We start from the raw sequence: 15,568 nt of genomic DNA on the forward strand, positions 1-15,568 counted from the left end.
GGAACAGGAAACTTTTTAATGAAGGAGGAGGTAGCATGTTTTGAAGAGGTAACCCCCCCCTGTAATTTGGGTATTGGGGCTGTCTGGAAAGATGTAGTAGAAGCAATGTGATTAATTTTTAGCATGGATCTAAATGAGTGCAACCTGATTTATCTTCCTTTAACACTAGATGTATGAGGCTTTTCTGCCCTTCTTGGCCCCTGCATCCCCCCAAGAAAACTTTTTTCTTCTTTGTGTGCACACACAAGCAAGGGTAGCCGGTGAGATTAGCAGGCAGAGACCATGGGAAAGCTCTGGAGTTACTGCAGACCATCTGCTCGGAGTTATGTCCTGTCATTTGTTGCAGGCTTGAGGAAGAGAAGGTTGGAAATAACCTTTGAGTGTTCTGCTGGTTTTGTCATTTGCTCTAAAATTCTTGCTTGATAACAGTGTTATCCTAGAAAAGTTTCTATCTGGTGCTTCAGTTCCAGGCTTGTAATGAAAACTAATAAATAAGTATCAATGCAGTCTCTTATCTCCTTTTCCTAAAGCTCATGGGATGTAGCTGGCAGCCGTATAAGAGCCTAAACGTAGTAGTCAAAAATAACGTGGCAGGAACCGTGCAGTATGTTGGTGTAGCACGTGCTTCCATATTTGCTGTAGTTGGAACTCTCACAGGGTATTTGTCCTTTTTTGTCAGCATAGAGCATTGCAGGATTACCTTGCTATGTTGAAGGAGTTTACTGGCTTGGTTCAAAATTACTGAATTCACTGAAGTCGCCTACCAGCTGGGATCTGATATGAATGTTGCGCTGAAGCAGCCTGAGCTATAGAAATATTCACACACAAAAAGCTGAAGTAGCCTGGAACGCCATTGCTGTATGGAAGAAGGAATTCCCAGGCTGTTTGCTTAAGTTGGATGGGTGCTCTGGCGCTGAGCAATCTTGAGAACTTTGCAAAGTTCTGATAATAGTTTTCGTTTCACATCAAAGCAGATGAAACGATCAAAGAGAGGGAACTTAAGCTTAGGCAAAGTAATTCTAATGAAGTGTTTTGAAGAGGGAGAGGAAAACCCTGAGCTTGCATGCTTTTAATTCAAGTTTGTGCGGTTTTATTTGGGGAATCAGCAAAAATGTGAAAGTTGTAAGCCCGTTTGGATTTTTTATCAAATGGTTAAGTATTTGGGAAACTTACGTGAAGAACCTTATGCTGATTTTTATAATTATGTATGGTGTATCCTGGATGATTTTGTGACCTGTGTATGTAGGGAGTAAACTGTGAGCAGGGTGGGAATGAGGCAGTAAGCTCATTCGAAAAAGGTCCGTCTTTCTGCCTTGAATTTGGAAGATAACAAAGGTCATGAGTGACTGTATTTAGTAATATCTGGCTTTTTGTTGCCAATTATCACCCATAAAATATATTCTGAAGTGACTGCTTCTTCAGCTTTCAGGGTAAGGAGCAGTCTAGCAAGAAAAACCGCTTAAATCCTCCGCCCAGCACTGTCACAACCGGTGTGCTTTGAACATAGTCAGAGACAAGCAGAGTTAAAAATCTGTTCTAAAATGCCAGAACTGCCTGATTTTGAAATGATCTCTTCTTGACGTTGAAAGTCCCAGAAGCTTGCTATCTCATCCAAAATACGAATCCTGCCAGGAATCCTAAATAGGTAATGGTGCATGACGGATGGTTTGATAACGGGCATTCATCTGGCTTCTCCTTCTTGTTTTTCCCCTCACAGTTGTCTGGTGGGTGCGAGCTGACGGTGGTAATCCACGACTTCACCGCCTGCAACAGTAATGAGCTGACAATCCGCCGTGGGCAAACGGTGGAGGTCCTGGAGAGGCCCCATGACAAGCCCGACTGGTGTCTGGTTCGAACCACAGATCGGTCCCCAGCTGCAGAAGGCCTGGTCCCCTGCGGGTCCCTCTGCATCGCTCACTCTCGCAGTAGTATGGAGATGGAGGGGATTTTTAACCACAAAGGTAAGAAATGATGGAAACGAAGTCTTGTCGTCAGCAGCGCTAGTTTTGGGTAATGGGGGTACTGTGCAAACAGGCACTTCAGTGTTCTTGCGCTGTTTTGGTTTCTAGTTTTGAATTAGATAAAACACAATGCTTTTAGCAACCTGCAGCCACACTGTCTATTCCAAAATAAGCAGTCAGCAGTTCTCAGCGTTAAGTGAAAATGTGGCTGAAGACAGGGAAGAGCTTTAAGCAAATTATGTCTTGGTGAACAGTTATGTATCGTGTTAGATCAAGCTGCGGTGATAGGAAAATCTATACCTGTCGTGTGCTGAAAGGGGGGGAGGGAAGAGAATCTCCAGCATGCAATATTAGTGGCTCCTGAGAAACCCTGCAGTAAGAAATCATGACAACATCAGGCTCAGTGGTGGAAAAGGTAAATACACACATTCGTATGCCCTGGCACAGGAATTGGCTATTTGGACTTCTGTATTTTACTTAACTGAGTTTTCCAGAGTAGCAGTGGCACATTCATCCCTTTTTCCCAGAGCAGCTCTGAATCTTACTTTGTTTGTTCAGATGCATGAAAGAATGTCCCCCTGAAGGGTGCAACAAAAAAATGATAAGTTTTTGAAAGTTTTTAAGGCTTTGGTGTGCTGCAGTCTTTTGGCTTCATAAACTCCCCAGGCTCACAAGAGTAGTTTGTTATTAGAGAAAATGCTTCCTTGCTTCATTTGAAACTACTTGAGTTTGCAGCCTGTGAACAGAAAGCAATGCGAGTTAAAAAAAAAACCACCAGGAAAACAGTTCATTAGAAGGTGTTTTATCACATGCTGGGGGAAAAGATGCATTTCAAAAAGTTTGTCATTGCAAGTAACAAGATTAGCAGGAAAGTGGTTTTGGGGAAAACTTGTTTACCAAAACACAAATTTCTGAGTTTGGAGAGTTTTTCATAAATATAACCACAAATTTTTCAATTACCCAGTCCGTCCCAGCTATCACATTACCATTTTTCCCAGTTTTTTTCAGACACTGTATAAATGTGCTTGGCTAAACGAGGGGGGAGTTTGCATTTCTTACATTAGGAGCGTGCACAGCAGGAACTTCCTGAATGCAGGGCGATTGGGAGGGGAAGTCTGAAGGATTGAGCTGTGTAGTTGGAATACTTTTTCATCCTCTTGTGTCCTATAACAATTTGGATAGAAAAAGTTTGCAGTTGATCTGATGATAAAATTGGAAAATGTAGTTAAGTATCACTGAAACATTTCTTCCTTTGTCTAGGGGGTGAAATCATGGAAATGTCGACAGGACTTTTTTTTTTTTAACAACACTCACAGAATTGATAAATCCAATTTCCTTTGGAGCTAGGGGACTTTCACCTTTGAATGCAGAGAATTTTATTAGGAGTGGCAGATGGTACTGGGCAATATATGTTATATGAAGAACACTGAGCCTGTCAGATTCCTGAGGGAGAGGCAGAGCTGTTTTTGTCTGAGAGGTTACTTTTATTAATCAAACCAGTAGACATAACCTCATTGCTTTTTTTCCTTTAATGTTTTTTGGAGGAAAATGGGGCAGAGCATTGTAAAGTTGCTTTAGTTTCTGTTCGATATGTTGCTTTGAGATAAAAAGCATTAATTAATTAACTATATGAGTCATGGAGGCTGAAGAAGAAGAGAAGGCCATTCCTAGAATGAGCGTGATTTGCAGGGTTGAATGCAGCCTTAGGAGTGACTTCTGTCCCTGCCTCTGTCACAGCCTTCCTGTGGGATGTTACGGCATGCCATCTAAACCCCAGCTGATAAGAAGCAGCTGCTAATTGTTTATTCCCACATTACTGGGTGTCAGGCTTTAGGAGCTGGATGTTTGATTTGTAACGTTTCCCGTGCATGTGACTGTGACTAAAGTCAGTGTGAACTGTCTGGAACATGCAAACTATTATATAATGTTATCTGGGGAGGAAAAAAAAAAGCAAAAAACCAAGCAACTTTAGACTGAGTACTTGAAACCACTGGATACATTTGACTTCGGTCTCTACCTCAACTTTCTATTGCTTGAAAGAGGTTGATATCATTCATTTCACAGAGGGTTTACAAAAATTAAGCAAAATTAGTGGAGTGCTTTGATTTTATTTTTCCCTTCATAGTGAAAAGTACCTCAGACAATCCCACAAAGCAATTATTCATTCTCAAGTGCTGCATTTGATTAAAGATCTTTAAATAAGGCATTGGGGAATATGCTAATCAGAAGAATGGAAAAACAATTAGATGGTATTCTCAAAATTGTTCACTGTGGGCATTGATTGAGGTATGAATTCCTAAAAAAACAAAACAGAAAACACAACCCCCATAACAAAGAGCAAGTGAATGACTTACGTAATTTAAGGCAGTCCATGTACCTGGGTGGACAACTCTTGAATTTTATTTCCTAGATTTGTAGTGCTTGATTCTGCAACTTCAGTCTTTTTCATACAGATTTTTTTTTCTTCTTTTTTTGACCATAATTCAGTAAAACTTTCAGAGTTTTTGAATGATTCAACAAATTAGGATATTGCCCTCTGGAGTTTTTAGGTCTGAAAATACATGTGATATGTCAGGCTCACAGTGTGAGCATCAGGTCTGAGTAATTCTGTACAGTTCATAGGCTAAGCCACATGCAATAGACATGAGTCTGGAATTTGTGCATGTCTGGCATCGCAAGCTGTTGTGAGAGGCTTGGGGAGAGAGAGGTTTTATGTAATTCCAAAGGAAAAAGGGAGGTGATCGCCATCAGAAGTGGTGGGGGTAGCTGCTTGGATGTTGAGTGCTTAGCCTATACAAATGGTTTGTTGAAGCGAAGAGTTTTGCACTCCTTTCAGTATTTATGGACCCTACAATTTTGATCTTTTCAACAGTGTTTATCAATACCATTTGCCAACTAAACAAGTTGGAAAGCCACGGTGTATCAGAGGTGAAGTGAGCTTCAGAGTTTTGAAATGGCAAACCTCTTCTAATTTACAACTGGTTCTTAAGTTGTGTAAAACCACATTTCATCACTGAGTACAGATATGTTGGGTGGTATTTAGTGCCTTAAATAATCTGAAATGATTATCCAAAGTACGGTAACATGAAAGATTATTAAAGAAAAAAGTATGTTCAGTGAAGCCTAGTTCTGACAGCTGATCTTGGTCATTCCTTGTCGGTCCACATATTATCTGTCAACCATGAAAGGTAACATTGTTTATTCTCATTAGAAGACAGCCCCAAAAATGACCCCCATCACTTGCCTACAAGTGTAGGTGTTACTTGTCCTCTAAGAATGTGTATTATTTTAAATATCTAATCAGTATCGATGGTTAAAAAAAAATGCATTTACAGTATCTTCAATCTTTGAAATTTTATAGTAGTTAAGATAACAAACATTTTGTTAAGGAGTATGGGGAAAGCATTACATAGAAAAAAGACCTTCGCTAGGTGGATAGTCATTTAGGGGAAGGGTTGATTGCAGGTTCCAGACCTCTTGTTTGCTCTGCTGGATAGCAAATCTATTTTTGTAAGTTATTTGGGTCATTTAATCAATTTGACGTGCAGTTTACAGATGAGTACATTTTAAAAAAATCTAAATACCTTTTATAATGGGGAAAAAAGACAAGTGGGTAGTGAAGAGGTTGAATAACAGTTGGTGCACTCTACAAAAAAAAAAATTACTAGCTTTGGAAGAACATGTTTTTCACAAGTAATACATTGGCAACAATTTTTTTTGCAGTGATTCCCCTCATGTTATTGGACATGGGGGAGAAAGACTATTCCTGTTGTTTTATTTGGTGCTTCTCTTTTTTTTTAACAAGGGTTTCTTTTCATTCTGTGGTACAACCTTTTTATATGTGCAGTTCTCTTTCCTTTGTTTGCAGGGCATTTACAGAGCCACAGAGCTTTGGGTAAAAGGCAGGGGACAGGATTCAGTATAACAAAATTGAACTTGTAAGCTCAGGAAAATTGGCAGGTATTTAAAATTGTTTGTGAATCTCCTGCCTGTTTAGATCACAAGTTCACTGTCTTTTCCAACTTTATGAGTACTTCTGAAGTCTGAAGAATTTGTGATAGTCCATCATATCCCTTGTGTAGAAGTTTCTGTTTGGAGAACTACAAAGGCTACAACAAGCTTTTGCTCATGAGGCTTACATTTCCATGTCGTCTTTATAAGTTACGGGGTTTTTTGGGACCACGTCTAACTGCCAATTCATGTTACTATCTGTTTTGTTCAAAACTTGGCCACAGAGATCTTTTTGTTTACCTGGAGGTACAATGTCTGCCTGTTTTATACGTTCTTATAATCCAGGTATCTGTATAGGTTTGTTCAGATCTGAAAGGTAGGTGATGTCTTAGTAAGATGATGTCTTAGTAACACGGTGACATACCATGCACCGCTGCAATACTGAATACTGGCTTTTGATATTACTCTCAGGATACTGTCCTGACTGGTGCCATAAACAGAAGTCTTTTTTATTCCAACTGTAGTATCTCTCAAAGAATCTACCATAATAAGGAGGATTGAACAGCTGACGCTTTCCAAGACAAAGTTTGACAAATTTGTTTAAAGAGCTGTGTAGTAAGGCCTTTTCTACACCTGCAAGGGAAGGAATGATGCAGGGCAGACACTGGAGGTGTCAGAGCTCTTCTTGAATTGGTACAGGGACCTCCTATTCAGGAATTAAGAAAAAGAAAAATTGCACGGGTGATCTAGAGAAATTTCCCCGGAAAAGAGAGATATTTTATAGTTGAGGCCACAGAATAGGATAACACACTGTCTTGAATTTTTTACATTAAGTAAGCTTGCTCTTGCACAACTGGAGACCTTCTATTCAGAACACTAATTTTAGATGAAAGGGGAAGGAGAGAGAGTAAAGGTAAAACATCTCGCGTATGATCGAGAGCTTGGAAAGTTATGATTGAGAAATGGAGTGTTTCCATGTTGAGTCCAAATACTGCTATGTAGGAGGAGGAAGCTCTGGGTAGCAGCAGACTTTGATCAAGTAACATGGGAATCCAGTTTGAAAAATTGAAGAAGGGCTCCCTGTTTGTAATGGAAAAAATTGGGCAGCAGTTGTTTGCTTGCAAGCAGAGGGAGGCTGTAGAAGGGGAGGATTTGCTGTCCTGAGACTGCAGGCAAGCAAAGCATGGGCCATATGTAAGGAAAAAGGATCCCCACCCATGGCTCAGAGCCAAAGCGCTGCCTGTGGGACTGGCTGACAGCATTTGCAGCTGCAGGAAATGAAAGTTACAGCCCAGGCCAGCAGGGAAAGTAACTCCTAGCAATGAGTAGGTACGGTTACTTGCTTTGCCTTGGGGCCATGTGGCAAAAGGTGGGGACTGTAGTTTCCAGGGCACTGTACAGAAAGGGATCTGCTTCTGCTGCACAGCTGGATGCGATCACATGCAGAAAGTGATATCGAGGAATAAGTTGTAGTTGTACAAGACACTAAATGTTAATCTAAAAATTCTGTTTCTTGATGAATCAATTACCCCCTCATAAAATTTCCAAATAATGGGCTGCCCATCCAGATAACCAGCTAATCGAAAGCCTTATGAGGAGCTCACGGGTGGCAAAGCCAAGCACTCAGCTGGATTTCACACTCCATGCATCTAAATTAGCAAAAAATTGTAAACGCCATGCTGCAGTGTCAGTTCAACTTATTTGTCAGGCAGATTTGAGCTTGAATAAGAGATGCAGGCATTTCAATAGCTAAAGTTCAACTTCACAGTTATCAGTTGTTTTGAAAGCTTAATAAATCATAAATTTCCATGTAATCACAAATATTTTGCCAAAACACATTACTAGTCTAATAGCAGCAAAGAGTTTCAATTTAGGTTTTGTCTGTGTGTGTGTGGTTTTTCAAACATGTTCTCATGCTTTAGTCCAGGTAAATAAAATAGCTGCAGTATAAAGTAAAACAAGAATTCTCTATCCTGACTTTCCCACCTTGTGGTTTTAGTTGAGTTTGCAGTTAAAAACGTGGTTTGAGCATGAGTAAACTTAAATAAAATGTCAGCAATTGACTGTGGTCCATTAGATCATAATCTTTGCACTGAGCTTTATAGCCAAATTATATCAGATGGTCAGAGTTAATAGCCAAATTCTCATTCAGCCTTGAATAAACAGTAAAGTCCATATGAATTGCTTCCTTGGCATTGTGCAGTCCTAAACTAGATAAGGAGATTCAATGAATCTCACAATTTTAATTTCTAGAAGAGTTCTCTCTAAATCAAGTTTATATTTGCTCTGAAACAGCATAGGATTGATTTCTGCATAAACCTGCCTTTAACTCCTGCACTATTCTTTTATCATAACCCAGCCCAGGAAGACCTGTCAGATATATCTTTATTTCCCACGCTGACTCTATTTTTGGGCATAAGTATGTGGTTAATTTGTCTCTGGAATTTTTGTACACAGGTAAGGAAAGCTTTTTGCCCTGCTTGGGAGCTCAGCATTACAGCTGAGAAAAAGAAGAAATTTTATAATACTGGCTTGAATGTGCTTTTGGTCCCAGACAGCTGCCAAATATATTTCTCTTGATATATCATAGATGGAAAGGAAATCAGTGTGTAAAAAGTACCTACTTCAGAACAGATGTATTTGCACAGCTGATCGTCAGGAGGTAGAAGGTGGATATAAAACAGCAATTCTGATGGCTTTAGATTTCCCAAGAGAGTTGTTATTTTGCTTGCAAATAGCCTTTCTCTGACAGCAGGTTCTTTTTCTAACCAAGGTTTTGAGGCAGAACAGAGTGCAAACTAAGATCATATCCTGCAAATGTTGTTTGTATGTTGCAATTGAAGAAAAACATCCTGGAGTGGTGTTTATTTTCCTTAACTGTCCCTCTTCAGGTGCAACAAACTTGAAAAAGTTGCTTCAGTGTTGAGAATTACTTCTTGAGGGTGTCTTTGTTACCCGTATTTTGCTTTGGATTAAGTAAATCTTCAGAGCTGGTGCTCCGAAGAGCACCTGAGAGCAACCCAAAGAATTCCTCTTCCATTTCAATGAGTAAGTAGCTTGGCAGGGTGGTGAGGGACAGGGAGAGTGGGGCTAGGGACACCTATTTGGACAGGAGAGTGCTCCTAGAGACATGGAGTTGTCACAGCTGTGTGCTAACTGCCTTGTTCATGACAGACGACAAGGAGCTACTGGTGTATATTTTTCTGCAGCTGGGGTGGCTGTTCATTTCCAAGGACCATCTGGATAATTTTACCTGATGCATTTTCCTCTGTCACAGAACTGCATAATATTGACAGTGTCCATAAGGTCTTCTGTTCTTTTTCCAGCTCTCTAGTTTTCTGGCATTTTTGCTGCTGTGGCTCATATTCTTAAACTTGGTATTTGGAGGAGTATTTATCTGTAAATGCTATCTTAGGTAAGCTTGTTATCAAGTTGTCCTTGATGACCAGAATCCTGTAGTCATTTTCCCTGTGGTCATAAACCAGCTGTGTCCAGCCTACTGTATGTTAATCATTTACGATGCAACAGAAATAGTCCCAGCTACAAGACTGCTCATGAGCACTAGTTATTCTTGTTGCACCATGCTGGGTGTGATCATAGCCATATTAGGCATATGTTCATTTGGTAATGTAAGCTTGAAAGTATTACTGATATGGAGATTCCTCTAAACACAGAGTCTAGGGAAATCTAGTTGCATGTAAGAACCTGCAAATATGCTTGACGGAAGGAAAGCTGCTAGGGAAACCACCTGCAAAGAGGAACTAGTAAAGCTGAATGGTCATCTGTTGCTTTCTACAGAAAAGCTTAAGGGGTGTGGAAATAAATGGGGTCGTCAAGGTCTAAGTTCAAGCTGTTGTTCTTCTCCTTATTAATATGAGAAGAGGATACTTAGGAATGTTAAATGTAGGGAATTTGTAGTGATGAAAAAGATCCTGAAAGAGAATGAGAAAGAAAGCAGGGCTCACTAGCAAAAAAGTGTATCAAGTGGAAGGTTTTTTTAAAAAACACAAAAAAGCAAAAGACTGAAGACTGGTTGAGTGAGTGGATTGCTTTAGGCAATATTAAACAGAAAAGCTTGATTGGTGAAAACCACCAAATTGTTAACCACATATATTAAAATTTTTATGTCAGTAGCTAATCTTTTTAAAGAGTTTATTTATCGTGGCCGGACTTGGTTGTTGGTCCATCCTACTGTGTTTCGTGCTAACTTTTTTCATTGTCTCAGAGGTAACAAAATACATGCACTCTAATTGCTGGTTGATTTAGTAGAATAGGCTTAGGTGTGTTTATCCTTTCATCCTAAAGATGTGGCAGGACTAAATGCAGTCGTACCAGAATCAGTTTGGAAACCACTGGCTCAGAGCTCTGGTTATAGGCCCAGAGTAACATCTAAAGAAAAGGTGCTTAAAGCAGATCATGCCCTGGGAGGTACGTGCTATGTTCTCTTTGTATCCTGGTTGCTTGCTTGAGTGAAAGCCCAGGCTATGGGATCCAGTGCTCAGACACATCATCTTCATAAGACTATGCTGAGATTGCAATCCTCAGAACTGGAGTAAATTAGTAGTAGTAGTATTTTGTGATCTCCTTGTTTGTGGAATAGTAAGGCCTTACTCTATTATTGAAGTTGTAGGGGTGATGACGACCATTTACATTTCTGTAGTGATTTTCATTTGAGAATAAGTATTTTATCTATTTTGACAGTCTCATCTTTCATGTAGAAGCATTTTATTATTTTTATAAAGCAAAATACCATTCTAAATTGCAGAAGGAGATAGCACTGTTTTGTCAGATTGTGAGGTTTTGAAAGACAGTATTACCTTATGGAAAAGTTTAAGTTCTTAGGAATACTAACCTCATATTTTTGTCAGCAAGAGGCATGCGTATTAGGATATAGAGTCTGTTTAGGTCTTCTTGTGTGCTTCAGGAAGTTAACTTTATTACCAATCTAAAACTTCTACCATGACGGCATGCTTTGTTCAGGAGGAACTAACTGGGAAAAGAGAATGTGCAAAAATTCTGTGGCAATTAAAAAAATTTTCTTGCACCTAAATTTTAATTGCTGTCCTAAAAGAGCATCGTTGTCTTAAGTGAGTGTAGTTGCTTTCTGAACTATCTAAAGCATAGAATTAGAATGGCTATTCCATAACTGCATTTTCACAATTCTAGTAAGTGGTGATGATGTAATTTGTAGAAAGTGTACCTTTTTCAATTTTGTGAACTGTGCGACCGTGTTCGGTTTTTGGTTCAGAGCTAACTTTCTTTTAAATGGAAGTAAAACATGTACTGTGTAACCCAAACAGAAGTGTCTTATCTTTTTCAGGACTGAATTATTCTACGTCTAAAATTCAGAGTAGGTATAAAAAATGTTAATAACAATGCAGAAACACCTTTGCAGAATTTTTTGGCAGTACACGTTTTTTAATATTTCTGTGTTTTAACATCTGATAGGCAATGTAGAATAATAAACCCCTGTCTCGTGGATTTTTTGCTCCTTTCTTTCTCTCCTCCCTATGGCAAAGCTAGCCTCCAGATATACTTAAATCTATTTAGTAACAAATATGTGTTTATAATTCACAAAAACGCAGCATGTGAAATCCAGGCTGAGAGAGAGAGAGAAAATGCCCCTTTCTGATTTTGCTCTCCTGTTAGATGTAGTGCAGAGGAATTGTGGAGGTTGCTTCATTTTGCTAAAGGGTCTTCTAATATAATAAAGGAAGCTGTGAAAGTATGTAAGGTTTTTGTGTTAAATGCTAATGTTTGAAATCCAGACAGGAGCTTTCACTACCCACGTGCATTTCCTGCTTCCAGAAGCAGCAGGGTGTTGGGTCATGGCTGGGCTCCACCTGCCATACCTAGCCGTGCTGTGCGACTTAACCTGGTCTACTACGTGGGCATGACTTCTGGTAGGCGGTACTGAGCAGAGACAAAAGGAGGAGAGGTCATGATGAAAACCCTTTCTAACTAACCAAAATGCACTTGTACAATTTGATCTTAGCAGAAGGGGAATAAGAAAAGTGTTTTGGTCAGTAATGCCAACCAGCAGGTAGCCCACACAGCTTGCAGAAGCAATTCCTCCAGATCCGAATGTATGGAACTTCAGTATCAGTACTTCTTACAAGGGAGTACATGTCCATTTATTTCATTTTTAATGACCTAGTTTGGAAAATGAAAGTGTTCATTTTCCTTTTAAGTGACTTAAAAGAAATGAATTTTAAATCGGTAACATAATATTCTGAACACTTCTGATTAATATATTCTTACCCTTTCCTTTTGTCTTTGACTGCATGCATTTCCAGTTAAGATAATTAGCTAAGAGATTTATGTTAAAAAGAATCCCAGCTCCTGTAGGTGCAGTTACAACTGGTTTGGAAAATTAAACCTTGTTTTGACCAGATTTTTTTTCATGCCAACAGGCTGATTCCTTTTTTCTTTGGAGTGGGAAGGGAAGAGAAAGGGTGTTTTAAATATGGTTGAGGAGTCTAGCTCAGAAAATTCAAATGAAGAAAGAAAAGGATGATGAAGGGTGACTTGGATAATAAAATTAATGTCACAAATGTGTAGCTCTTCAATATGTCTCATTAGGACAGCAAGTATTTATCGCTTGGAACACTTTTTGTGTTTTCTCCAATATAGAGACAAGGCATGGCAATTTCTTCTCCCCTCCCACCCCTCGCTAAGTAGTGAATGTATGTGGAGCAACATTCCTTACTGTCATCCAGAAGATTTTGTTTGTATTATCTGAAGCTGGTTTGTTGTGGTTTTGCTGACAGTGGCTGGGATCCTTCAAGCTGATTTGGCATGCTGCAGTGGTGACTGTATTGAGGAGTCAGAATTTTCCCAAAGCTTTTCCAGATAAACAGAAGACTGGGGACACTGAACATCTCATCATTTCTTTGAAAGGTCTCTTCATTCTTGGGAGTGGTATACAGGCTCCAATTCCTTGGCTAGAGCACAGAACAGAATTAAAAGCTCAAGAAAATAATAGCTAAATTATTAAGATGGGAGAGAGTTTACGATGTCGTGCGCTTTTTGATATTCTTTCTTACTGTAGGCACGAGCAATAGCTAGGGCACGTTCTGCAAAGCTGGAGACAGAAGGACTTCTTTAGATCCTGGCCTTGGTGACTGAATAGTTGGATAAATGCTTCATTTCCCAATATTTTTAATTAAAGCCTGAGTACTTCAGTGTCTTGATATCAAATGCTTTACCCAAGATGTAGAAGGGAGGGTTATTAATCACCCAGCTGAAAATATCTCTTTACCCTCAGTCAGAAAATGCTTTTCCCAGGTTTGCCAGCTAATTAGATAGCCTGCGTGTCTTGTTAGAGGTGGTTGTTGGTTGGGGTTTTTTGATTGAAACACCCCAGTATTTTGAAAGGAGTTCTTGGAAATCTCAAATTAAGGATGTTCACACAATTCATTGCAAAACACAATTTCTGACTGACTCAATTTAAAGTGTCTCTGGCAGCTGGCAGCACTGGTAGTAAAGAACAGGAAACAACGTGCTGAATGTAAGTCCAAAGAGCCACTGTTGTAACGATTCCGCTCCTTGCAGACCGGCAGTGTTATCTGTGAGACTGAGGAGCAGCGAGGCTATTTTTTGGGAACAGGATGATCTTTGTGCGTGGAGCTGAAGAAACCAGATCCTAGTGGCACAGCTGTGCTCCAAGCAGTTAAAACTGTGGACACTTTGTACACTGAGGAAAAGGCAAAGTTAGGCTCCTTTCAGAATTTTAATCATAGTGTGGGAGCCCACCTTTGAAGATTGAACCTCAAATTTACTTATTGATGCCTTTTTGCTGTTCTACAATTTCTTGGTTGTGTTAGAGTATTCTGGTGTGAGGCAGAGAGTCTAACTTGCCAAAGATAGGATTTGTATGCAAAGTCTGCCTGATTTTTTTTTCTTTTTTTTAAATGGGAAATGCATATTGTAAATAAAATTCCTATTGGTTTGTGCAATGTTAATTTAGTTCGAGAATTGTAATAGTTATGGATTTATGTCTAACTTTGGCTCCTAGGTCTGGGTGGTCTTTGGTCCTGTGTAGTTTTGGAGAAGTCTGAATCTTTTCTCTCCCACATGCAGAAACAAGACTCAAATTTGTAAGAACTGTGCACTTCTAAATGATGAAAGCACTTGTCTCATAGATCACTTCAAAAATTGTTTTAAAGTAGTGACATTTGGATGCTGGCAGAACTGAATAAAGAATTCACTCTTCTACTAATTTCAACTATCTCATATATGCTTCTCCACTTCGAAGATGAACAAGAATTTTTTAAATAACTTTGTAGTACTGATTTCAAAATATATGAATTGCTTTTGTAAATGGAATGTCTGGAATACGAGGGGGAAGATTCCAGAGAAGACAGATTTAGATTTGCTTGAGAACAGCACTGAATTTTGAAGCTGGATTTTTAATGCTATAATCATTGAAACTTTTTTCTCACAGAAGGTAGATATTAAGAAAAAAAAAGGTTAGCTCTTTGGCTTCTTTTTTAGGCTCTAAAGCAACACAAATAGGTGTTTAAAAATGAAATGTCTGCATTTTATTAGCTTCCGTTTCTTGTTCTGCTTGTTTTTCCCCAAGATGGTGCAAAATGTAATGGGGCCTTACAAAGATTAGGTTGGAATGCTGTTTATCCTTGTTTTAATATAAGTTAAGTTGTTATTTTTATTACCATGCAAATATCTTGGAGTATGAGAAATGCAGTCAGTTTAACTCCAGTTGTGATCTTAAACAAAAGAAGGGATGAATGTTTCCATTCTTACGTGCAAGGCTAATAGTACCCACAGATGAGGTAGCATAGGGAGGTTAATACAAATACAGTGGCAAACAGTGGTTGCAGACGCTGCAGGGTAGGAGCTGGTACTTGTGAGAGGCTGAAGCTGTAGCAAGCTAATTTCTTTTCTGTCAATGGCAGAGACTGATGAGCTGTTACTTCTGTGGTGGGGTGAGCTGGCAAAATGTTAATACCTTAAAATGGTTTTGGCAGTCTGACATTGTCCATCAGTAAGCCCCAAGATTAACTGCAGAAAGTTGATCCCATTCCTTCACTGTAGTAATAGATACGGTTGTGTGATGCTTCGTTTACATATATCATATAAAGTATGTGCTACCTTATCTCCTGAGGATGTACAGTGCTCTTCTAATTGGGTTTTTTTAGTTCTTTGTTTACTCACTGGGATATAGTCTTTCTTACAGAATGCGGTCTTAAAAGTGAGGGCTCTTTTGCCTGGAATTTTAAAATCTTCATGGAATAGCCATTGACAACATTTTCACCTGGACACTTATTTTGTCACAAGTTTAAGTAACTGAGAAATGTCTTAAATTGCTAGGCATCTGAAGGGCCTTTTATCAGTACTTTGCTTTCAGAAATGACGCAGATAACTGTCTACTTTTTTAAAGGAAATGATATAAAATGTATAGCCAAGAAAACTCATTTCTGCTTTATGCGGGTAAGGTGAAAAAAGAAACAGTTAATTTTTCCTTTTAAAAACCCCCACTATTTTAAATGCTGTCAAATGGCGTGGGTCAGCAGGTGAGCTTTTTTCTTTGCTAGTTTGATCAAAGTTTGTTGTCCCATTGGGCTGGGGTCTACAAATATTTAAGCAGAGGATGAGGGTGGGGGCTGTGCGACGTGCCGTGCAGTCCAGCCTCT

At 39.2% G+C, this 15,568-nt stretch overlaps 1 protein-coding gene across 1 annotated transcript in view; it reads left to right on the forward strand.

The window, feature by feature from the left end:
• The window catches only part of TRIO (trio Rho guanine nucleotide exchange factor), a 183,943-nt gene that overhangs the window by 112,642 nt on the left and 55,733 nt on the right, over positions 1 to 15,568 (forward strand). Inside the window, exon 34 of the mRNA XM_009325001.1 lies at positions 1,718 to 1,961. Coding sequence (XP_009323276.1) covers positions 1,718 to 1,961 — 244 coding nt within the window. The remainder of the gene's footprint in view (positions 1 to 1,717; positions 1,962 to 15,568) is intronic.

Source organism: Pygoscelis adeliae, unplaced genomic scaffold, assembly GCF_000699105.1.
Source record: "Pygoscelis adeliae isolate BGI_AS28 unplaced genomic scaffold, ASM69910v1 Scaffold86, whole genome shotgun sequence".
NCBI lineage: Eukaryota > Metazoa > Chordata > Aves > Sphenisciformes > Spheniscidae > Pygoscelis > Pygoscelis adeliae.